This window comes from Peromyscus eremicus, chromosome 9 (assembly GCF_949786415.1).
Source record: "Peromyscus eremicus chromosome 9, PerEre_H2_v1, whole genome shotgun sequence".
NCBI classification, from domain to species: Eukaryota; Metazoa; Chordata; class Mammalia; order Rodentia; family Cricetidae; genus Peromyscus; species Peromyscus eremicus.
The window spans coordinates 43,190,176-43,215,714 of record NC_081425.1 but is presented as its reverse complement, the minus strand read 5'-3'; the positions used below and the strand labels follow the sequence as shown (position 1 = coordinate 43,215,714).

The 25,539-nt window shown below is 42.3% G+C and overlaps 1 protein-coding gene across 1 annotated transcript in view; it reads left to right on the top strand.

The window, feature by feature from the left end:
* The window catches only part of Vwa8 (von Willebrand factor A domain containing 8), a 341,953-nt gene that overhangs the window by 159,091 nt on the left and 157,323 nt on the right, over nt 1–25,539 (top strand). The window contains exons 18-20 of the mRNA XM_059273290.1: nt 3,015–3,121; nt 4,882–4,988; nt 10,475–10,546. Coding sequence (XP_059129273.1) covers nt 3,015–3,121; nt 4,882–4,988; nt 10,475–10,546 — 286 coding nt within the window. The remainder of the gene's footprint in view (nt 1–3,014; nt 3,122–4,881; nt 4,989–10,474; nt 10,547–25,539) is intronic.

Genomic DNA, 25,539 nt, shown 5'->3' with positions numbered 1-25,539 from the left:
GAACATGTTTGAGAAAATTGATAATCAGGGATGGACTAGCACTCAGAGACTGCAAATTAGAAAGGAATCTGACCCAGAGGCAAAGGTTTGGATAGGCGTGTATGCAGAGAATGAGTGATTCCAATATCCAGTTAGCACTTGGGGAGAAGCGGACCCCATTACTGATCAGGGAAGTTGAACTTGAAATAAGATTCGGTTACCATTCTATACTTAATTTCTTAAAAAAAAATTCTCTGAAGTTTTCTGGAATGTTGACATATTTCAGAGTTTAAAAATGCTTACTTTTTACTTTCTTAAATAGACCATTGCATTAGATAACTAATTTTTCCAGTGTTATTATTGGACCACAGTGAAGGTCTGTTTTTTATCACCTTGTGATCCTCTAGAAGTGGAAGTAACTACTCAAGTAGCGGTCGTATTCATGCATCATCTGTTGACTTTACCACAGCTACAGTCAGGCATCTTCCTGCCAGCCTCAGAGTAACACAGAGGCAGGAAGGAACCAAAAAGACGATGGGTTTGGGAAGTGCATTTTTTTTTCTTTTTAATAACCTCTTTTCATATTGAGGCAATGAAAAGGAATTGAATTTCATTGAGAATTTAAGACAAGTGAAAAAAGTTTCATAAAATACCAGTGAAGCCTTTCATTAAGTGGATGATATCAAGAGAGGCAGCCCTAGCTGCCTGGCATTGGACTGTCTTCCATTCACACTCTCATGTGAAATACTGAGGAGTGAGTCCTTCCTTCACCCTCTGCCCTGCATATAACTCCACGGGCTGCATCATTCAGTTTCTAGATACTCGAAAACCCAGGGGCCATAGCAAAGATTGAGAAGCTTGAGACATGTTCAATTTGAATTCTGAAAGTGCCTCTTCTATAGAAGGACAAAAGGCCCCCTATAAGAAGAGTTCTAGTCTGTTCTGTTATTTTATGTTATATTGACTTGTGCACTTTTGAAACATTTTGGAGAATTGATTCTTTAGTGGTAAAACTTTGGACAGAACTATAAGAATCTAGTCAGAAGTAAAGATTAGCTGTCTTGAAAAGTGAAATAATGAAAAAATAATTTCTGTCACCAAAAAGTGAGTTACACATTTTTTAAAAAATTCCAAATGATATAAAATTAATAGTATGTGTGTAAGATTTCCACTTTGTAAACTGTTAATAATTAATTCTAAAAGCCATAAATCTGGTAACTAATCATGTCTACTGTTTAGCAATTATCGACGTGAATTTTTTTTATTATCTCCAGGGACGGTTTTGCTTATAGAGACTGTCTAGAGAGTGCTTGAACATAAAAATGGATTCTATTTTTTAAGAATGTGATTAAAAATATCTAAACTTCTTTAGGCTTTTCTCTCCGTTCAGTTAACTGTAAGTCTACTAGATCTTAATAATCACATTTAAATGCATTTGGTCTAAAATACTGAACTCCATGTGTAGAACTGCCTAAACTAAATACCTTCAAGCTTTGGAACCACATTAATAAGTTTTACATAGAATAAATAACCACATATTGCAAACTGCGTTTGTCAGATAGACCATACTATCTTGTCTAGTGCTGTTTGTAAATTTAAGAATTCTAATCACAAGTACAAATTAATTTGTTCTACATTCTGAGTAAGACTCCTGGATGTCCATTGTGCCCCAGTGTTCCCTGAAGCTCTGGTTAGCCCTGACCGCCACCCTTCCAGCCCAGCCTCCTATTGCTGGAATTGCTGCAATGTACTTACCTCCTCATCTGTCTTTCAGAGCTAGTTTTAGACCTAATGTTGATACCCCTTCCCATATCCTCCCTCCCTCTAGGCTTCAGACAGAAGGCCAACCTGAGATATGTGGGTCGGCTATGTGGAGGTCAGGGGTACCAAGAATGCTTAGGAAACTTGCAGGTGGTCCATAGCAATCCAGGCGATCTAGTAGGTAGTGGTAGACATGCCCTCAAAGGGCCTAATATTCCCAGACTCTCGAACACCTGTGAGAGGAAGGTGGAGCATGACGCCTGGACAAAGGCTCAAGAAACAGGATGCACAGTGAGGTTGGGGGATAAGGTGGGTGCTTGGTTTCGAACAGCAAAGCGGTGATGTGAGAACTGTGGTGGTGTGCTGAACTGATAAGACATAAGCCTAGAGGTATATAAGCTTCCCCGTGATCTTACAGGACCCAGGGGAGGCAGTGGGTAAGACCGTGTCAGGTTTGCGGCTCAGAATCTTACAGGGACAGGGAATAATACCCCAGTGTCTAGCACTCTTTGTTCACATGCCTTCTTCTATGAGGGGTTTGTTCTCAAGGGAGACGGGGGTCCATCCACACAGCTTAATACTGTGTCAGCCTGAATGCGGATGGTGCATTCTGAGATACTGGAGCACACGGCCGTGGCTTACACTGTAGCGCAGCACAGGCAGCCACTGACTGAAGATCCTTGGTTCACAGTGGTCATAAATTCTAAACATAACATTGTGTAGAAGGAAACTGTTCCAAGCCATGGTGCTTATGGTGTCTTTGTAGCTGATGACTGTCTCTGTCACTTACCAGATTATTACTTTGACAACATATTTATAAAATAGGTACAGGAAGGAAACACAAAACCAGATCATCTTTCATTCAGGAATTTGTGTTAGAAAATAAGGAAAACCTCATTGATTCCCTTCTGCTGATTTAAGTTTGTGATTGCCAACTTAGAGTAGGCTAAAATGTTGCTTTTCAGTTCAGAAAAATTTGATATACAAATTATACAATAAATAAGAAATTTGAGGCACACAAAATCTAATGAAAACATGATTTCATCATAATCTGCAAAATGTACATAAATATTGCTAATTACAAATAAGATTAGATATGAAACATGGGCTTTACACATACTTTGAATTTGTATTTATGCTAAAATTTTATATGCTTTCTATTTCATTGATAGTTTCTCCTCAATTGGTTATAAACAGTGAAATATGTATGTTAAAAGATACTTAAGAACCGAAGAAAGACTGAGTTCATCACCACACTCCATCCCTCTTCCTAGGTTCTTACCAAGCCTGGCTAGGTCAGCCCTGGAGAAGAATCTGGCAGATGCTGCAATAGAAATAAATACTGAGGATAGCCTGGAGCCAGAACTGGAGAACTACAAGTGTAAGTACTTGACTTGGCTATTTTAGATGACATAACAATGATTAAACACTTTGTGCTATTAGTTTCAATAAAACCCTTTTTAAAGATCCATTTTGTTTTGTGTCTTGCACTGAAGAAGTGACTCCATGCTTTCCCTAAAAAAACAACCCAAAAGCTGTTTTCCAGCTGAGCTTTAGATAGCACTTCTTTCAGTGAATACTAGCCCCGCTCCCCACCAAGAGTCAGTTTGCAACTGATGTCCTAAAGGGTTGGAGAGTTTTTGTTGTAAATCAACGTGTCTAATTTTGACATATGCTTTTCCAAATGTGTTTCACCATACAGTTTAGAATTGTTTTCTTTGTCCAACATTGGTATTTTGAGGGCTACCAAGTTTCCTACAGAGCATGTCGGAGCATTTTCTAGGGAGACAGACTAATGAGAGCCGGCTGTATGCCCTCCCCTTCCGGTCCCTCCAGTCACCCGCTGTGTCACACACACACACACACACACACACACACACACACACACACACACCCCTTCTGCACAGCCATAGGAGAAGCTTGGAGTGGGGAAGAGTGCACACTCTGAGAGTTTCCTGTTCTGCAGTGAGAGCACAGGGAAATTTCTATTTTGATGTACTTATTAAAGCACAAGTGAGACTGTTCTCCAACAGGACTGTAATGGCTGTGGTTGTGATCGGTGTTTTAGTAACTGTGGCTACACTGAACCAAGAATTTAGTATTAAGGAAATTGAATGACTTTTTTTAGAATAAAATTATAAATTTGATACTGATGGATCTGAACAGATGTGCAGAGGCCACTCAAAGAGACAGAGTAACCATGGGACGTGTAGAATCTTAATGTTACTTGGTTGAAGCTGGCAACATATCCAGAGAAAGGCTATGTCATCAGGATGGTATATGGCTCAGTCTGGGGAAGGTCAGCGCCATCAGTGTCCATCTCCGCTTCCTGTAAGGGATAGGGATCCAAATGCGGAGGCGGTTCACTTGACTGGTTTCGTTCGTCTTGAAAGCTACTGATCTTGTGGGGAATGCATTTAATTCTTCCCCTTGTCACGGGCCCAAGCTCACTGAACAACCGTCTCATAGGGCTTAGCTCTCCATGCAGGTCTTTCTCCAAGTCACATGATGATGGCGGTCGGTGTAGCATGGTCATATGAAAGTTGCACCTATACTGTGATGCCGCATTTTCCAACTGTAGCTTTTTTATCAAAATATATGTTTGTGTTCTCCTGAAATTATGTTTGCCCTCAGTTGTGATGGCAAAGCGAGGCTTTGAGCCTACAGGACTAACAGCCTTGACAGACTTCCTCGGACAGTAGCACCCTGTGAGACTTCTTGAAAAGCAGCTAGCCTGCTTTCTCCCAGTGTGTCCCCTTTGTAGTGAAATGTTGCCAGTAAACATTGGTTGTGTGAACAAAATGACCCTAAAGGCCTCTATCTACCGAATGGCCGTGTTCTGTGAACTGAACCCTAACGGGTATTGGTGGACATGCCATTGTGTGTGTTTCTCAGCAGATAGGTGTGTAAGTTGGTTCACTGTCACATTCTTGATCTTTTCCTTTGTGGTCTCATATTGGGTCTACAATATAAATTGGAGAGCTACAGTGTTTTAGTTTATTCATTAGATGTTTAATTAAAATCCTGAAGACCTCACAGGTTAGAGAAGCTGCCTGGCAGTGTGTCTTGGCCAGACTAGGCTTCTCTGGATGTTCGCAGGGCATTGCTGTGACTCACCTCTGTCCTGTACACACTGTTCAGGTGAGATAGTGTCCGGGTCTCTGAGGATTGGCGCTGTCAGCGCACCCGTGTACAATGCCCAGGAGAAGATGAAAGTGCCTGATGTCCTCTTCTACGACAACGTCCAGGTGAGGGCGTGGCTTTGTGGTCTTGGGCCAATCACATCATAGTAGTCACTCTGATCCAAATGACACCAGTGTTTAATTGTAATCATGATGTCCTACATTCAGTTCAGTGAGGCCAAATGAAGGGCTGACCCTTTTTAATGACAGTGATAAGAAGGTTTAAAGTTCTTTCCGGTGGTTAAAACTAGAGGAGTTGTGCTATGGATTTAAATGTGTGCATGGTATGTGCACACATGTTTCATGACTGTGCTTGAGGCCAGGAAAATACCTTACTAAGGCAGACAGACAGACAGACCTCCTGGCTCTGACTTTGGCGTCTAGTTAAGACATTTCTGTAGCTCACAGAAGGTGTGTCTACGCGGGCTTTCCTCCTCTTCCCTCTCCTTTGCTGCATTTTCCTAGGATTCCGGTGTTCCCTGCTCTGCCCCTTTCTTTGGAGGATCGACTATGACAGGGCCATTGCCCTCACAAGCTGACCACTATTGTGGACTCTTTCCCAAGACACAGAAATAAGTTGGAACTTTGCTTCTTTAAGATTTGGTTTTTAGTAAATATTTCTGAAAATGTCTTTTTCTGTTTCAGTTATATATTTCTTTTATAATAAAAGCATATTTAATTTTTTGTAGTTCTTATTTGCTAATCTGCCTGTAAATAATTACATTTACAAATTATGTTAGAATTTGCTTTACCTTTCTAAGGAGTTAGCAAAATTATAGTGCATTTTCTTTCACTAATTTTATTCATGGTTCTATGAGTATCATAATTTATGTCCCTAAGTGAGATTAATAGTATAAGGTATCCAGGCAAGTTTTTCTTTCTTAATAAAATATTTTGATTTAGACACATATATCAAAGCTATAATTTTTTTTTTGCATAGCAAAAGCCTTCCCACTGCTTTTGTTTGGTTTCATTCTATAGTCAGTTAACTGATGTGTGCTTGCTTTTTCTTTACCACCATTGCATAATCAATAAACGAAGGCACAGAAAATCGAGTTATAGAGATAGAAGGAAAATACTCTTATCTATGATGTAAAAACAAAAATCTTATTAAAAGAAACAACAGTGGGCTGGAGAGATGGCCCAATGATTGAGAGCACTTACTGCTCTCCCATAGGACCCAGGTTCAATTCCCAGCACCCACATGGCAGCTCATAACTCTCTGTAGCTCCAGTTCCAAGGGATCTGACACCTTCACACCAATCTGACACCAATGCACATAAAATAAATTTAATTTTAAAAAAGGAACAATAGTATTTCTAAGCAGCACTGTCTGTCCACATTTCACATGCTGTCCACATTTCACATGCTGTCCACATAGCAGAAATGAGAGAAAGAAAAAAAGCACTGTGAAATTGTTGTAAGTAACAATAGAAAAAACTCCAGAGTAGTTAGGGCTGAAAAGACTCCAGAGCATATAAGAACGTAGGAAGTTCAGTAGGAAGGAAGACCATTGTGTCCTTGAACAGTGTCTGTTGCCATGGTGCTGGTGACACAGACATTGATGACTACAGATCTGCAGTGAACTTTCCACAGACACCCTGGGGGCTTTGTGTCACCCGTCTCCAAATGTCCCTACTCCCAAAAAGGGTAATGAATCAACCATTAGGAAGGATTTTAGGTGCTGCAGTTCCGGGGATGGGACTTGATGCAGTCTGCTCCTGCAGTAGGTATTACTGCTTCATTTATACTGTGCATTTTAGAAGCAGGACTCTTCAGTGTCACAGATACAGGCTATATCCAATCCATCTTTCCTGTGATGTCCTATTGTCCCTTTACCACAGTGCATTGAAAATGGTCTGTAAAATGTTTTTCCCCTGCTCTTTTCTTTATCTGCTGTCTTCATTGAAGTTTCTAGCACATTGGAAATAAGTGTTGAGGTGATTAAAAGGGATGAATAAAATTTTGAGCATCCATTCTAAGGAGTATTGTTTCATTAAATCCTTTATTATGGAATATGACCCTTGGAGCAGTAAGTAGGAGAAATTGGAGAATAACGAGATTAATAGCTTTTTAATAAGCCCAAGGAGCTTTAGACCTGAAAAATTGCATACCACACATCAGGCTTCTCCTTCAGGTATTGGGGTACAGAGATGAAAAGGTATACACACAAGCAGATGCATCTCCAGGACTCCACTGCTTTTCATCTAATGGTTATGTTACTACGTAGTGTGATGAAGGTGCATGCAGGTTACTGAGGGAACGTCAAAGAGCTGATGGGGGCTGATTGGAAAGGTCTCAGAAAACTGGTTAACCAGGCAGAGTTGGGTAACTTAGGCTGAGGCAGGCATTTGTAGAGCCTTGGTTATATATGAGAGAGACAGTTTCTTAGGAAGCCACATGTCCTTGATCTCAGTCCACAGATCCTTGGTTTCCAGTTGAAAAGTGTCAGGTGATGAGGCTGGTGCATGAGGAGGTGGCATTGTCCAGTCTTCACTAATGACAGAATCAGGATCCTTGGGAAGGAAATTGGTGACAGATTTTAAGCACATTTGCACTTTCACTAACTTTTTTCTTCACTCTCTAGTGTTGTCCAAGAGTTAGGAACCAGACAGAGAGGGGAGTGGTGATTGAGACAGTCCAGGTCACAGCTAAGGATCTGAATGACATAAGGCAGTGGCCGTGGGGACAGAGGGCGGGGACACCTTACAGGACTCCTTAGGTGCTAGAAATTGGGGACTTGGTTTCATACTCCCTCAGGGAACACATTACCTGCTGGAAAGACAGAACAGAAAATCACTCCTGCTTATGCCCACACTGGAAGGTAGTGTGTGTGTGAGGGGGGTGGCAAGAGTGGAGGTCGGGCGTGTACAGGAGCATGAGGAGTAACCACTGCTCCCAAAGCTTTAAGAGTCATCTCAGGAGCTTTGAAAAATGAGTGGCAAGCCTGTGAACAAAGAAGCAGCCGTGTCTGTACTGTGGAGAACACATTTGCTCCAAGAGAAACGCAAGTTTCAGAAGCTAAATTGGCCAGTCAGAATCTAGGTCGGAGATGATAAACACCCTGAATCCAGCTGTGCCAATAGAAAAGAAAGAAAATCTCTGTCTCTGTGTGTGTCTGTGTCTGTGTCTCAGTCACTAAGACTTGGTTTTAACAAGATTACCATTAAGAAGAGCAAGATGGGCAGCGTGACCATGGTGATGTCACAGTGTGATCACAGGAAGAAAAGGATCCTTTTTAGTGGGGGCAGGGGAGTTACAGGAGGAAGAAGAAAGCTGGAAGGGGTCAAGTTTTGGATGAGTGGAGTTTAGGAAACTCGGGAATATCAGTCGTCACAGAGAAAGCCTGTATACTACCTGCTTTAAGTTATAGTTGCCTACAGCTGAAAAATCTGAAATTTTGTTTTGGTTTTACATTTTGTGAATTCGTGTATACATATGGGCATACACATGCATGCACACGAGAAAGACGCAACTTGTAGGAGTCGGTCATCTACTTCCACCATGTGGGTCCTGGGACTGAGCCTGGCTCCTCAGGCTTGTAGGGCATAGCCATTACCTGCTGAACTAGCTCATCGGCCCTGAAAAAATTGATAAGGAAAGCTCACAAAATAAATCCTGTCTTCAGATGGGAAGGTCTCTCCAGAGAGGGAGAGGGAGAGGCCCTGAGCTCTTTGGGTGCCAGCCTGTAGCTCTGCTCCCGTCCCTTACCTGGCTCTCAGGCAAGTCTAGTGTCTGCATAGGCACTAACCCACTCTGTCATATCCAAAAGAAAGCAGCCAGGAAGACGGTGAGAAAGAGCAAAAGACAGAGCTGCAGGAAGATAGGTAGAAGGGAGAACCTGCCAGTGATGCTGCAAAGACCAGGGTATTCATTCATGTTGGCGGGGACTTAGCTGCTGGCAAATGTAGTGACCGTCTGCAGCAGAAAGAGCAGTAAGGAAACTTAGAGACAGACGAATGGTTCTTAAGTGTGGCCTGGTCATGCATTTGCTTCTGGGGACATTTGTTCCTTTGCTTGAGGAAGAACCAGGGTCTTGAAATGACCACTTAGTTAAAAAGGAAACAGTCTGCGGACCCTTATCAGCAAGATCCAGGGTGAGGGATGCCCAGGTCCTCCTCCTCGAGGGCAGTCATACCTGTTTACTTTTAGCATACTCTTTATTTTTACTGGTAACCCAGTGTCTCTTTTTCTTTATTTTTAATATATCAGAAAGACAGTAAGTGAATATACTCATTTTACTTTAAACCTTTTTAAAAATTTAGTTCCCTAGTGTATCCAATTTAAGAAAACTAAAACTACCAATATACTCATTATTCTTGAAAGATGGGGGAAAAAAAGAACTTTCTTAGTTTTTATTTCATTACAGAATTTGACAAGTTTTGAGTGTCAAAAAATCAAGAAAAGCAAGCCAATAAAATTCTAGGAAATATGTGTAGCATGTATATGTTATAAAAGGTTAATATGGGGTTTTTTTCCCCAAAAATAGAGAATTTGAGTAACCTGAGCACTTGGGGCTGTTGTTGATTTAGTCGAGAAATCAAGAGACTAGAGGTTCAGATTGTGCCAGGACACAGCTCTTCTTGCAGTCCCATGAGTCTTTGTAACCTACTTGCCCATGTCCTATTTCCTGGTACACAAAAGAGCAATGCAGTCTCCTCTGTAGCTGCTGTGAGCAACTCGAATCTTGCCCTTTCATCATATTGTGTCATAATTCAAACAAAAAATAATGGAAGGTGCAAAGTGCCTTTCAGTTCTAAGGCTCTGCGCAGCTTTGTGTGTAAATGGTTAAGCTAAGGGCGTAAGAGAGTGGGTCTCTGTGGCTTGTGCTCCTCTTGGACCTTTCCTTCTGTTTGTGTCCAACTAAGATGTGTGTGTTTTTGTTTTACACACACACACACACACACACACACACACACACACACACACATATAGTTTATATGCTATATATATATATACTTATGTATATAGTTTTAATTTTATCTTATTACATATAAAAAGTATACAAATATATATGTATGTGTATATATGTAAAGGTACACTTTTTTTTTTAAAAAAAAAAGTCCAAAATGGAAGGTTTTGGTGGCATTTGTTTACTTACATTAGCAAGCATCAACTTAAATATTACATACATTAAATTATAAGCCAATTCTATAGAAATGTAAATAAAAATTTTGAATTGAATTATAGAAATTATTTGAAATATTGGTCAGTAGTTTGCTCTTGCTCAGATATTTGAAGTTTTCAGTATTGGTGACCTAATTGATTACTTATCCACATCATTAAATGTTTTTAATTACAGCCAGGGTTGGTAGCACACATCTTTAATCCCAGCACTAGGTAGGCAGAGTTTGACCCCAACTTGGTCTACTTAGAGTGTTGAGGACAGCCAGAGCTGCAGAGAGAGAATCTGTCTCAATAACAATAACAAAAATGAGTTTTGATTCAAGTCAGTTATTTATTTTATCATAATATATGCTCTGCATTCTAAGATAACACCTGTATAGCTAACTTTCTTCTTTGACCCTGATTGAATCTTTTTTTTTTCCTAGCACATGATCGTGATGGAAGACATGCTCAAAGACTTTGTCCTTGGCGAACACTTACTATTGGTCGGGAACCAGGTGAGTTATGGCTGGGCACCAAGCACAGATGAGCGAATGCTAATGCTTCAGAAGCAGTAAGTTTCTTTTTTTGGGAATAAGAATTTGGAAATTCTTTTTCCTTTTAATAAAATGACAAATTGAAATTCACAGTATGAAATGCTTTACCACCCAAAGAGTAATTTATAGCATCTAAGCCTTAGCATTATCCCAAGGTTAACCATCTCCACTCATCTCCCATCACCCTGTCCATTTACCCCGTGGTTGTCTGTACCTTCCCAGCTCTGCTACCTTACTCACCTCACCTCACCATCCCCTGCCATCAGGAGTGCAGACCAGGTTCCAGACAGTAGCTGCACCTCCTTACATGCCGAGATCCACTCTCAGCCAGGTTAACGGGTGTACAAACTAAGTGTCTCTGTGTCTTTTTGCTGCAGTCAGCTCCTCCTTGCTCTCAGATAGAGCCATGCAATTTGCAGGTTGCCACCTCTGCCCACTGCTCCAGCCCAGGCTTTGATACATCTTTCTTAGCCTGTGCTGCCTTGAACCACCCGGACCTGCCTTCAGGTTCTCGTCTCTTTGGTGTTTGGTTCATGCCTGTCCTCTACCTGGAGCTCCCTCTCCAGCTCCCGGGAGGGACTTTGTACCTCGTCTGAGCTGGCTTCCATTGCATCGCCTCTCCTGTAGCCCTTCTTTTCACACTCGTTTTATGGAGCTGTATTTCCCAGGTAGTGACCATCAGCCCAATTTGTATGCTCCATGGGAACAAGAATTATGCTGCTTTGGTTCCTTTCTGTCCTGGGTTCCTAGCAAATTACTGCTACATAGTAGAGATGTTATCTGTCTATGCTGTCAGTATTAGAACATTCTGATAAATTTCCTCAATTCTCAGATCCAAAATGAGTAGCACTTTGGTTTTTTTTGTTTTGTTTTGTTTTTATTTTTTCGAGACAGGGTTTCTCTGTGTAGCTTTGTGCCTCTCCTGGAACTCACTTGGTAGCCCAGGCTGGCCTCGAACTCACAGAGATCCGCCTGGCTCTGCCTCCCGAGTGCTGGGATTAAAGGCGTGCGCCACCACCGCTCAGCGCACTTTGGTTTTTTTACAAGTTGGTCTTAAGGGCAATCAGAAGCTTAGCCTTCTTTTTGTGTTTCTTGTTTTGTACTTACATAAAAATACAGACTCTTTAATGTATAACTTCTTAAACCTACAGTTAAAATTTTTACTTATTATTACTTTGTGCATGCATCTCAGATCATGTTTGGCTGTCAGAGGACAACTTTTTGTACTTCCACCTCAATTTTGAGTCAGAGTCTCTCTTCAGACTCTATGTTAGCTACCCACAAGCTTCTGGGTGGTTTTCCACTTCCGTCCCACTGTAGGGGTGCTAGGTTTATAGGTACACCCTGCTTCTGTGTCAGGCTCTTTTACCCGATTTCCAGGAATCAAACTTGGGTCATCAGGCTTACTCAAAAGTGCTTTTAGCTGCCCCACCTGCTAACTGGCTTGAAATTTCTAGAAATTGGATTCAAGTGGGCCCATCGTTGAAGGCATGGATCTGGAATTGAGTGATGAAGGCCTAGCAGCAAGTCTCTCACGTGTGTGGACTCTGGCAAGCTGCTCAGCTTTCTGAGTCTAACTTGGCAATGTAAACAGTATGCACTCAGCTGGGCTAATGTAAAGGTGACATGTGATAAAGCATGGGAAGTATTCCACACAGCACTTAGTGCCCACTAAAAATAAAACACATGCATCACATGGAAGTCTTAAAAGCATTTTTGTGTTCTCTTGGTTCACTTTTTTCTAAACATGAATTAAACATAAAATAGATAAATTCATGGTTTTTTTTTTTCACCATTTGAAAATACCTACCTACTTGTATTTATTGGTAGTCATTTTTCTCATAAGTTTTTATAGGTCAATGAAGAGTGGCTAACAGGTGGCATTGAGTCCTTGATGGTCAGATCCCATTGAAAAATGATGATTCTGGACTTCATAAAGATAGAAAGCCCAGTATGCGGTGATGCTCTTACTAATCTTTAATTTTTATTTTTTAAACTTAATACATGCACCCTGCATCTATGTCCTCCCCTCCCTCCTGCCTCCTCTTCCTCTCATCCCTCCCTCTCACCCCGAGGTCCCTCTCTAAGCCCACAAGCTCAGAGGGTTTGGGGTTTTGTTTTTGAGACAGAGTCTCACTGTGTATCTCTGGCTGGGCTAGAACTTAATATGTAGACCAGGCTAGCCTTGAACTCACAGAGATCCACTCACCTCTGCTTCCTGAATGCTGGAATTGTGGGTATGTGCCACCTAGCCTGGCTCAAGCCCCGAGTTCTTAAAGGACTTTTTGTCACTTAAAGCCTGGAGTGCTTAGTGTGTCCTTTGAAAACTCTTCCTGTCAAGAAAATGGCCTCAGAAACAGCCATCCCCGGCAGCTCAGCAACAGATAGACCAACAAAGAGAATATTCAGAGCTGGGGCTCAAGGGCTAGTTTCTCAGAGATACGAGAGTGCCAAAGGCAGGTGGGTCTTCAGTGGTCAAGGCATGACTGACAGACAGGCCTTCTTCGTATCAGGAGGATTTTTGGTTCTTTGGTTATAAACCTGAAAGTCTGTCATGAGCATATACGGGGTCCCAGTGCTGAAGGGGCTTTCAGATTGTGAGAGTATTTCTGCTGCCTGTGTCTTTTCAGTGACGGAGCAGTCCAGCCCCTTCAGTCTGCCCTTTGATACCCATGGCCTAGCCCACTGTCTTCAGCTGGGCAGCTCATCCTCACCTCAAAATCTGTCCTCAGATCGAAGTTAGAGTTTGTTTCCTGTGTGGATGGTTGTCCTGCAGCCTCTGGTCTCTGCCAGTGTCTCCCCGCCCACACCCCACCGCCTGGTCTCTGTGCTTTTATCCTCACAGTGGCTATGTGCTGTCATGGAAATGAAGCCAGGGACACAGAGACCCAAACCCGCTGGCCCAGGTTTTTTGTTTTTTTTTGTTTTTTTTGTTTTTTTTTTTTTTTAAATTTTTATTTTGCAATACAATTCAGTTCTACATATCAGCCACAGATTCCCTTGTTCTCCCCCCTCCCGCCCCCCTCACCTTCCCCCCAGCCCGCCCCCCATTCCAATCTCCTCCAGGGCAAAGCCTTCCCCACAGACTGAGATCAACCTGGTGGACTCAGTCCAGGTAGGTCCAGTCCCCTCCTCCCATGCTGAGCCAAGGGACCCTGCATAGGCCCCACCACACCACAAGAGCACTTGTTCAGCTATGTTCATATCAGCGTTGTTTGTAATAGCCAGAACATGGAAACAACCTAGATGCCCTTCAACTGAAGAATGGATAAACAAAATGTGGTACATATACACAATGGAATACTACTCAGCAGAGAAAAACAATGACATCATGAGGTTTGCAGACAAATGGATGGATCTAGAAAAAATCATCCTGAGTGAGGTATCCCAGACTCAGAAAGACAAACATGGTATGTACTCACTCATAACAGGATACTAGATGTGGAACAAGGATGACTGGACTGCTACTCACATCACCAGGCAGGCTACCTGGAAAACAGGACCCCAAGAAAGACACAGGGATCGCCCAACGACAGAGAAATGGAATGAGATCTACATGAACAAATGGCCCAGGTTTTTAGCTGTCTGAGACCTACCTAAATCACTACCCTGGCTCCATTCTCTGAAGTGATGAAGTAGGCCATTTTTAGGTTTCTGTCAGTCTCCTGTTAGATTCATGAATTTGTCTTCCTTCCCTACCAATGCCAGTGAGCCACTGAGGGCCTTGGTTATACTGGCCTCCTCTCTGATGCTTTGTGAATAGTGTTTATCCGGTATTTGAAAAGTATCTTAGAAGAGTCTGTATTTCCTACTTAGCAAAGTATAAATATCAATAATTCATAAAGTATTAGAAGTAATTTGAATTTAAAACTTAGATTTTTCAGAAGATCTGAAAACAATGGACTGAGTTCTGTAAGCTTGCCCCTGCTGGGTCAGGCAGAATCTTGGCTATGTGCCTGAGATAGCTCAGATCTGAGACTGGAGCCTTGTGAGCAGAGCGGGGTGATCTTCCTGTTCTGAGCAATCGCTGGCTAGCATTTAGCTCTGAAGAGTGGTGTTTCATGCTTGTATTTACCAATCAGAAAGTGGGGGTTGGACCAACGTGGCTGCCTAAAAACCCAAATTGAATTGTGTAAACACTTGAGCCAACTAAGTTCCATTCAATCTTGTTTTCTGAGGAGCTGACATCTGTGTAGAACAGGCAGGACTCCTGAGGTCTGAGGAGCACGTTCCCTTTCTCTGTTCTTCTGTTTCAGGAAGGTGTCCTCTTTCAGTAGCTTTGAACAGCACCCTGCTTCGCTGACCAGTGGGTTTTCGCACCTCCAAGTGTCTTATATTCCTTCTCATCTGCACTGATTTCTGCCTTGTAAAGCATCACCGTGAGAAAAAGGCAAGCCTGTGAGAGTATGGGCCGCAGGCTGAGGACTCTTGGCTCTGAGCTGCCTGGGGTGATGTAGCCACTGTTTTCACTGAAACAATCAGGGAGAACGACAGTTTCTTCATGCATTTTATTTTGAAACTAAGCAAACTGTGACAGTGCTCAGTCTTCTTCCTTTCTCTTTCTAAAACATTGATAACAACTTGGGAAACAGCGTGAAGCGAAGCTTTGGGGATGAAGTAGGACAGAAGTTGTCAGCACAAGTGTAAACATAATGGCTGCTCTTTATATGAACTGGTGGTGGTTGGGAGCAGGCTGCCCAGTCTTCTCTTCACCAACTACCACTGGCTGAAGCCATGACAATGTTCGAGTTGTATTGTAACTGGAGGTATTCAGAAGGCTGTTGTGTTACCACCAGCAGCTTTTAAGCATGGGGAAATGAGAGGAAGTGAGTGTTGGTTTTGAAGTATGTCACCTTTTCACCCTTACTGAACCTTTTCCCCCTTGTGGATAATTCCATCTTTTTTTTTTTTTTTTTTTTTTTTTGGTTTTTCGAGACAGGGTTTCTCTGTGTAGCTTTGTGCCTTTACTGGAACTCACTTGGTAGTCCAGGCTGGCCTCGAACTCACAGAGATCCGCCTGGCTCTGCCTCCCGAGTGCTGGGATTAAAGGCGTGCGCCACCACTACCCGGCGAATTCCATCTTTTTAAGCATCTCCAGTATTAGACAAAAGTCCACATCTGTTAGGAAACTGAAAACAAGTCCACTTACAACACTCCCACAAATAAATGAGAACAAAGTAGCTTCCGTTTTACTTTGAAAAGTAAGTTTTTAAATTTCTATTTTCAATGTGGGATTTTTCTGCCAGAGCAATCTTTCTAGGAAATGAGGCACAATTGCCACCTTCAAACCAAATGGGACAGGTGCCCTGGAGTAACGTGCTTGATGGTCACTTAGAGCCTATGCAGCAGATGTAGAAAGTCTGCAGAGTACTGCCATGTATCCCTCTTCATCACCACCACCTTGTAATTACAGTATTACAACTTCTCCTTCCTTGTAATTAGGAGTTTCTTCCTGGTTTTATTTGCTTTTTATTGTTATGTTGCATGATATTCCATTTAACAAAAAGAGTTGTCTGTTGATTTCTTAACTGGTCATGCTTTTTGGGGTGTGAGGGGACTCTCCAGCTCTAGGAATACAAAGAACAAGCTTCTTGACATCTCTCATTTTTTTTTTTGAACACTAGTCCACATGATATAAAAATATTTATAGAAACTGGGTTAGAGAATGAGCCTACAGGTATGTCATTTCTTTTTTTATCCTGAAGTCCCTAAGAATAAACGTTTAGGAATAAGAATGCTTGTGTTTTGAGAAGAGTTGCATTTTATTAGACATTTGAAGGTGACATATCTTTCTAATAACATCTAAAATGCTCGCCTACCTTTACATAAGAATTATTTTAAAATCTTGTATGTTTTGTTTTAGAAATCAAAGTTTAATCAACTACACAACCAATGTCATTTGGTTTAGTATTAGGCAAAGCTCCACAGCAAGTCCTCAGCATTTGACCCATGCTTAATGAGGTACAGTTAATTATCCTTAGTGACTCCTACCTGAACAATCTACCAAAATCACTTGTCAACTTTTTTTTTTTATTTTAAGCCAGACTTTTTTGTTATCATTTTACCGAACAATAGCTGCCTGGTATTAACTTTTTTGTGTGTTCCATCATTCATATTTCCCCTTGTCAAGATTCAAGTGTATGACATCGTCTTTGTCATACAGGACTTTTTATATAGGATGCTTCTCTACCTTGTGTTCTTCATGTCATAACATGACTCATTCTTTGATATTCTGTTTAGCTTCACATCTGCTAGTAAGATAGTTCCCAACTTTTCCTGCTAAAACTTAAAGCTTAGCCTGCCTTACATAGCAGATATAGTCTTCTTTATAGAGAGATACACCAAATTCTTCCAACTTTTCTGTATCTAGCATGCCCTGCTACCCCTCTGCCCTTTTCTGTGTTGTTTGGGTACACATCACCTCTCCTTCCGTCTTCACCTGGGAACATCCTCAGGTGCTTCATCCTCTAGGAAGCCTCTCTTAGTTGGTGTCACAGAAAACTGCAATCGTCTTTTCCTCTGAAGGGCCACATCATTTCCTCCTCTGATTCAACTTTAAGACAGTTGTGATGTATGTTCAGTTTCATCTATAGTTGAATCATAGTTTTCTTATGAAGAAGGATTAAAAGCAGGGGTATTTGTGTGTATTACAATTTCCAGTGCTTTTGATCCTTTACTTCTACAACAACACTGGGGTAAAATAAAAGTTGTACTTCCTATGTCTTTGCAATAAACAGACAATCTTCAAAGGGTTCAGCTATTTGTCCAAGATCACATAGCTGCTTAGTGCAGACTTAGATCTCTCCGGCTCCTGTTTCCCCACAATACCACACCAGTTCAACTCTACTGATTCTAACAACAGTAACAGCAGCAAAAATATAATAGCTGACTTTGTCGAATGATTATGATAGTCTAGGATAGAGACTGCACTTTATATACAGAGTAAAGGACAGTCACGTTTTCTTTTATATAAAAGTAGAGGACATATGTATCTCATTCAACAATTAACAAAATCTTGACAATCTTCTATTTATTTCTCCAACACTTTTGTGGGCAGAGGTATATGCATGAGACTCATGTGTTTGTATGTATGTGCACTTGTGTGAAGGTTAGAGGTCAGTGTCAGGCATCTCTCTCAACCACTTCCTACTGTAGTTTTTGAGACAGCCTCTCACTTGAGCTCCCTGATTCTGTTTGGCTAGAGTGGCTGGCCATCGAGCCCCAGAGATCCCTGGTCTACCTTTCCACTCCTGGGATGATAGGCATATGCTGCCTTGCCCTGCCTGCGACATGGTGCTGGAGATCTGAGCTCAGGTCGTCATATGTGCATGGCGAATGCCTCACTGACAGCTCTGCATGTCATCTTTTAGTGCATTCTCCTTCTTGCAGGTTTCTTAGTATATACGGGTACAATAACTGCAATTTCGTTATCACACCCAACAGATCGACTGTAACTGTTAATATAATCTGAAATGGTCTCTTCCAGCGATCTACAATAGCCTCAATAGTGTTATTTCACAGTTGTTTGTTCCAGTCAGATTCCATCACAGTCTGGCCATTGCGTTTGAGGTACCTTCCAAGTCTGTTTAAAATTCTGTTGGAGTGTTTTGTCGCTGTGACAAACAGCTGAGAGAAAAGACTTAACAGGAAGCAGAGCTCCTATGGCTCTGTTTCAGAGGTCTCAGCCTTGGCTGACAGGCTCTGCTACACTGGGCCTGCAGGCAGCCTTAAAACATCATGCTGGGAAGACATGGGAGAGGGAAGATACTCATCTCACGGTGAGCAGTCTGGGGCTACATAAACCCTTCAGAGGCACATCCCAGTGACCTACCTCTTTCAGCTAGACCTGACCTCCAAGTCACCCCTTCCACTATCCAGTCCCTCATTATCTTGTCCTCTCAATAGTGCCCCCAGCTGGTGACCAGCCCTTCAGTACCTAAACCTGGGGTCATGTTCCATATCCACGTCAAACAGAAAGGATGTTTTTCCTGTAATCTTTGAGAGATATTAGCCCATTCCTAGGATAAATATTTTATATAGAATTATACCAGTCTAGAGGGAATATTTTTAGAGTAAACTTTATTAAACCTATTTAATTTCTTGATTAATTTATACAACAAAATTAAATTATATTCATTTGTTCTAAGCTAGACATAACATTTTATTAACTTTATAGCATTTGATTTGATCTGTCTTGCATCATAAAAGTCATAAAACATTTCCTTAGTGTCAACCAAGCCAGATTCTGTGACCACTGTTATTATACTTTTTTCTGGATCCTCTCCCCTTTATTAGCTTTACTGTGATCAGAGCTTAGTGTTTCTGTGGATAGAAGTTTCACAAAGGCTTGTTGAGTTATTCAGTATTAAGATGCTGCACGTATTTTGTTGCCAGAATTAAAGAATGTGTGAATTTTGCTAACTAATTGGAAGTGGGCCCAAGCAGGTTGCTTCTGTGTCCTCGGGAGCATGCCATGTCACTATGCCAACATAGTTGCCGAATGTCTGTAGAGCTACTGAACAGTTTGTCCATGAATGTTCTTGTCTGTTCCACAGCTGGTAGTGACAGTAGGAAACTGGCAGACTAAGTGTGCTGCACCTCCAATAACTCCAGGGGCCCAAGGCTCAGGAGTACTGGGTCCCATCAAATACACCGATGCTCACCTTTGTATTAGGATTTGGTACCTTCCAAGCTGTTTTCATTAGTGAAGTTACCTGACTTATAGTCAGGAAAACTTTGCCATTCTATCACATTCTCTCCACCCATTTAGTTTTTCTGTCTTGTGTTTCTTAGAAAACCATTTTTTTCATATTTATTTTGGATTTGTATTTTCTTCTTGAGGACGTGTTGATTCTCCCTGTCCCCTCCATGACTGGTTTGGTGGTAGTAATGGCTGACCACACTACCAAACTATCTTTGCTATTTATAGTAACGGTGTGTTTCATATCAGATTGCAGGGATACAGATTTATTCCTGTATGAAAAGGGTCTTAGCCTGTGGCAGCAAGCTTTGTAATCACGTGTGTGGGAGCCATATGCTTGAAGTCCTTGTCTTCTTGGCTCTGCTGCAAGATCCCATCTTTGTAAATATTTAGGGTTATTTACTGTTCATTTTCAGTAAGGTTGTTTTCTGGTTATATAAATAGCCTGTTTTCATTGAGAGAACTTGGAAAAATAAGAAATTGCCACTGATTGTATAGCTGCGCTCTCCTCCTTTGTCATAGGAGAGTATTTAGAGACTAATTAGCCTCGGAGTTCATATTCAGATGAGCAAACCTAGACCAAGATGATGGTAAGAAGCCTCCATCCGAGAACAGTTGAGCAAAGATTATAGCCCAGGTGTCCAGAGTCCTAGTATGGTGTACTTTAAGATGTGTTCAGCAAAGAATTTGAAGGTTCACCATTTAGTGAAACTTTTTCAATTTAAAAAAAGCCAGCTAGATTTTTTTTCCAGTTACAATTCTTTTTCTTTGTTATTGTTTACTGTAGGTAGTATTTAATGAACTCAGGGTGCTATTGAAAGAACATTTTTAAATCTACAAACTGGAATAATACTATACAAATGATTCAAGTACTGAGGGAAACTGGACAAAGCAGGACCTCTCTAGAGCAGGAGCTGCGCCTGGTCAGTGGCAAGCACTGTCCTGGACCCCACTTAAAGCACTGCTGCAGAGGAAAGGTCTGGATTGCCCCTTCGCCGGCCACCCTCCCGAGCCTTCGACTCCATGCCGGACATCCCCAGATACTTGGTGTAGTGACTGAAAACCATAGATTGACTGACTTTTGTTTGACTCCGTGACATTGTGACACAGACTCTCCATAAATCAGTCCTGGAAGCTGCCCCTTGATGTCTGTTTTCACGAAGGACTATAAAGTGCAGCCCAAGGTGGTACACCAGAATGGACTTGCCTTTGAGATCCCTTGTGCTCAAGGGTTTCACTGCCTAGAACTTAATTAAACTCACCTCCCTCCAAAAGAGGCACGTTATTACCTCCTTGGCCACTGCTGGTGTGAGCATGCGAGCCATTTTGCGCTGAAGGGGCATTTGCACACAAGCAGACTCTGTAAATGTTAATCCCTCCACTTTCTTTGTACACAAAATTTCATCATGAAAAACAGAAAGCGCCTACAAGAGGTGTCTGTCTCCTTAATAGCAAAGTGCATGACCTCGACTTCCTTTCTTTTCTCTGCCCCACCCCTTCCTTCAATTTTGTGGTTATTACCTGAGGTTACACGTGAGCCCTGAGCAGTGGACGCTAACCAGCGGGCTGCCCACTTGCTGAGGCCCTGACATTGCTGGAGGACTCTGGGGCATGGTGGTGTTCTAGGAAGACAGGAGTGATGGAGCGGAGGAGGGAAGGAGAGAAACAACAGAGTGGTCAGGCTGAAGAGACGTGAGATGGCTCAGCAGGAAGTTGAGGGTGGCTCGAAGCGGAAGGTGGCAGGAAGATGGCAGACAAGACAGGATGGGCCTGGTCGCCAGAAGAAATGGCACGAGCAGAAACTTACAAGTGTGAGCTGTTCTGGGGACAGGAGGCTGACGGGAGTGTACCAGTGAGGCTGAGCGTGAGCTTCAGAGTTCGCCTCTGCTGTGGGGGCTCCTCAGGGCCTGCCACTGACAGACACATCAAGACTCCAATCTCAGGACCCAAAGCCATTGCTGGACAAATTTCCTTCTGCCTGATTTCCACTTTTCTGGGCCTTTTCTTCTATGTTTCTCCTTTTCCCTCTGTGATAGAGTACAGATAAAGTGTCCAGGGAGACAGCTCTAGATCCTTTTCTTTGGTAAAGGATTTAAGTGCCCAAGGACACAGTTTCACTTGGAAAAAAGAAAAAGCCTCAGAAGGTTATACAGCCCCAGAATCTCTCAGAGTTCTTAAAGTTATGGCCCCAAGCTCTTCTCTCATGGTAACTGGAGGTGTTTGTACTACCTGCCTTTGGTTTGAGTGCTGCCCGTGGACTTCACAGAGTCTGTTACTCACAACCCTGGGTACAAAGCCTGTTAACTCCTGCCCCTCTGAGGACCCTTCCTCTAGCTGTCTTGAACTCACCAGAGCAGTGATGGAAGGAAAAGAACAAGTTTCCTGAGATCCCCAATTCCTCACTAAAGAGAATCTCTACACCTGTGTAAGAGTTATGTTCATTTTATTAAGAGACAAGTTGCATTTATGGAATAGTAGCTAGTAAGTACAGATAAATATACACAGGGATAATATGAAAATATTAACGGAACGTTGGGTGGTGTCTCATTTTCTCCGTTTCCCAGTGAGAAAAGGGAGTATATGCAATTTTTATAACGGAAAAATTAGACATTATTTATGTACTTGTTCAATTAAAGTAACCCTGAGGATTTTCTGTCTTAGGCAAAGACTATGATTAGAAGGAACAAACAGCTGTAATTGCTTCGTCTTGCCCAGGATATTTACAGCAATTCCTTCCTAGAGTATTCTTTCAGCATTTCCTCGAAGGAACTGAGAGCGTCTTCACGTGAAGTAGGAAGTGACCCGATGAGATCTGGTTTAGAAAAGGAGCTAAACAAACTGGGGGGGTGGGGGTTGTTCTGTGTTGAGGGCGGAGGTGGGACCCTTTCCAGCAGCCCAGGAGGATGCGCAGCTCGAGGGCCGAGACGGGGAACTGAAGAGGAAGAAACAGATGTGGGAAACAAGCACTTCAAAATAAACACGTCCAAAATTAAACTGTCCTTGTAAACTCCCTCCCTTCCCCGGCAGACCCGCCTTTCCTCCCCCAGTTCTTTCTCAGTACATGGCCTGGCCTTACCACTCTCCACCAGGACAGAGATTGATTTCTTCATCTCCGTCCCTCCAGCACACTGGGATGTTGTTCCACTGCCTCGCTGTCTCTTACATCTCTAGATTTCTCTCTGTTCCTTAGCTTAACCCTTCATCAGATGCTTGAGTTCTGTAAAGAGTTTCCAAACTCTGTCCCTTTGCTGTCTCTTCTTTCTGCCATTCCTGTAGCCTGGTTTTCCAGAACTGGACATCTGATCCCATCACCTGCCAGCCTCGGTGGCTGCTCTTGGAAACAATGCCAACTCTTGGCTGCCAAGGCTCTGCCACAGTAGAGGCCACCTCCCTAGACAGCCTGTTCCTCACAGCTCCTTCCTCACTCCTGCTGTGACGTCTTGCAGACCTCTCTGGATCACCGTACCCACAAGTCTCCTCTCGCACTGCTCTCTCAACTAGGACACCCCCTGCTTCCTCCTTCCCTGTACCTCCTAATCCCATGGAATTTTAAATCAAATCTCACGGGTGATGGGCCTTCCCAAGCCTTTGGTTGAATCTTAAAGCATCTTGGATGCCTCATATAGCCATATTCACAGGAGTCTAACCGTGTTCCCCTGTGTTCTGTACTGTCTAGGAATGATGTGTGAAAGCTGAGCTTTGAGTGAGTTCATAAGTGTATAGCAAGCCAACGTAGAAGAATAAAGATCAGGTAGTGGAGAGGAGCAGCAGACAGCAAGAACATTAGCAAACCAGATACTTGAAACCTCCAGCAGAAACAACTGCAGCAGCCCAATTAATAGGGCATGCAAGACGTAACATCAAATTCTGGGGTTCCCCAAAAAAACTGCCTAGAGAAGCCCCATTGAGGCAACCAGCTGGAAGCATTCATTGAGAACGTCTCTCCTTTGGCGAGGTTTCTTGGAACGACTATCACCATTTAGAAGATGACATCAAACTGGGCACTTACAGTCACCCAGCAGAAATGACTGGGAAGCCCTGAATCAGTCATACTAAGATTCTCATTGAAGTTCCAGGCAGAGCAGAGCAGTCTCTCCACGAATGAGCTTGGGCCTCCCCTGTTCCTCATAGGTGTTTGGTACCATGGGGTAAACAACAGGAACCCATTGGGTCACCTTCCAGCCCATCATTCTCTTAGGAGTAGATTGGTGCTGCCAGGGGCAGTCGTGTCTCATGTCAACAGAATTCTAAGTAATCAAAACATTTAAAAGCCACATTCTCTAGGTCTATGAAGTGTTTGAAGATTACCTGTCCATCTGACATATGTTTCTGTAAATGTGGAGAACCTAACTAACATAACTATAGAAATGACAAGCATGAGTGACTATAGTTCTGTAAGTCTTATCTACTTAAATAACCTATACAAAATACCCTAAACAGAGGTAGAACAAATACAATTTTACACTTGTATCAATATACAAAATACCTCAAACAGGAGTAGAAATGTGTGTACAATACAACAAATACAGTTGTGTATTGGTGGAGTTGAAGACTAGATAGTTGCAGTTACAATCTTCTTGTATCTTAGCTAGAACATGTTAGTACTAGAGTTAGAATCTTCGGGATAGGAGAGCTATTGGAGTAATCTCAGAAATTTGCCATTTACCTATGATCTGGACATTTCTGGACATTTAGCATGTCTGTCTTGTTTGATGATGTTCTTGTTGTAGTTCAACTTTTGTTTGTTATTACCCTTTGTTTTTCCTGGACAATACTTGATAATCATTCTTATTGTATATAGTTTGCATTAAGTTTAGAACCTTCTTATTTAGACAAAAAGGGGAAATGTAGTGGTATTTGCTCTGCCCATGACCTTAGGCTAAAGGGCCTGAAGGAGGCGGTGCTTCTTGCTGTTGTACGTGACCTCTTGAAAGGGAGGAAGGGGTCACGAGCCCCTTCTCCCTGCTGCCTGCTTCCTGTTCTGATCAAACTGCCAGGTTGATTTTGTCCCAGTCAGAACAGAGGATGACATCAGCTATTTACTTGGTTCTGTATTCATGAGTGTATTTCCTCAATTTATATCTTAATAAATCCCTATTACACATTAAATAGACTCATGTGGATTGATCATAATACTGGCTGGTTGTCCTAGAACTAGTTATGTAGACAAGGCTGGCCTTGAACTCACAGAGATCTGCCCGCCTCTGCCTCCCTAATTCCAGGACTAAAGGCATTCACCACCATGTCCCATCCCACAATCCACTTTTAACAAGCTTAAAGAACACATTAAAATTTACCAGTATTATGTATATTATATCCTGTTTGTTTTTCCTAGTAAACTGTATGCTGAAGCATAACTAGGGCCTATAATATTATATGTACCATCATACCTAGTTCATCCAGGACGGTACTGTGAGCCTGTGAACTCATGGAGTGATAATCAGATAAGAAGGAAGAAGGAAAGGGAAGGAAGAAAAATACATGTTTTATATATTGAGACCGCAAAGGCCTAGGGCATTTTGTATAAGGTTAAGGGAAATGCGGGGGAGGGGGGGGCATATCAAAAATATTCTAAGAGTCTTGAATTGAGTGGTGGAATACATAGCATATATGGAATACATATATTGTATGCTGGGCACACAAAGACATGTAGGTATGACTGGGGTTAAAGGACACCGCAGGAGCTGCTCTGGAGCAACTGAGCATCTTACCCTGCATCTGCAGCGCTGCACTGCAGGGGCCTCCAGGCTCTGGAGCAGTGTCTGATGGGGACGAGGAGGGACTGATGGGGAGGAGGAGCTACCATTGCTTTTCGTGATTCACCACTTTCAGATCTTCCTGTCACTGGTGTTACAGTGCATCTGTGGTACTTGCTTTTCTCTGTGATCACCGAAATTAAAAGAGCTGAACATTTTAACACAAACATTTTAATCATCTGATTTTATTTTACATTGTGTGTTTATTCCAGCATGCCATTTAAAGCACCCATGGTTGTAATTGACATGCAAATACGCAAACGTGATTTTCCTTCTTTGTGCTTCTGTGAAAAGCTTAAATTTGGAGGGTGATATCCAGCTAGGTATGAAGCTTCCTAAAAGACAAAGTGACCCATTATTCTGACCTTAGTGAATTTGTCAGTCTGGTCGTTCAGCTTTGATAACCTTGAATCTACAGCAGCTGAGTTGGGTCATTCGCGAAGCATGTACAGCTTTTATCAGCCCATAACTTCCCCTGGCCCATTGTCAGCATTCCT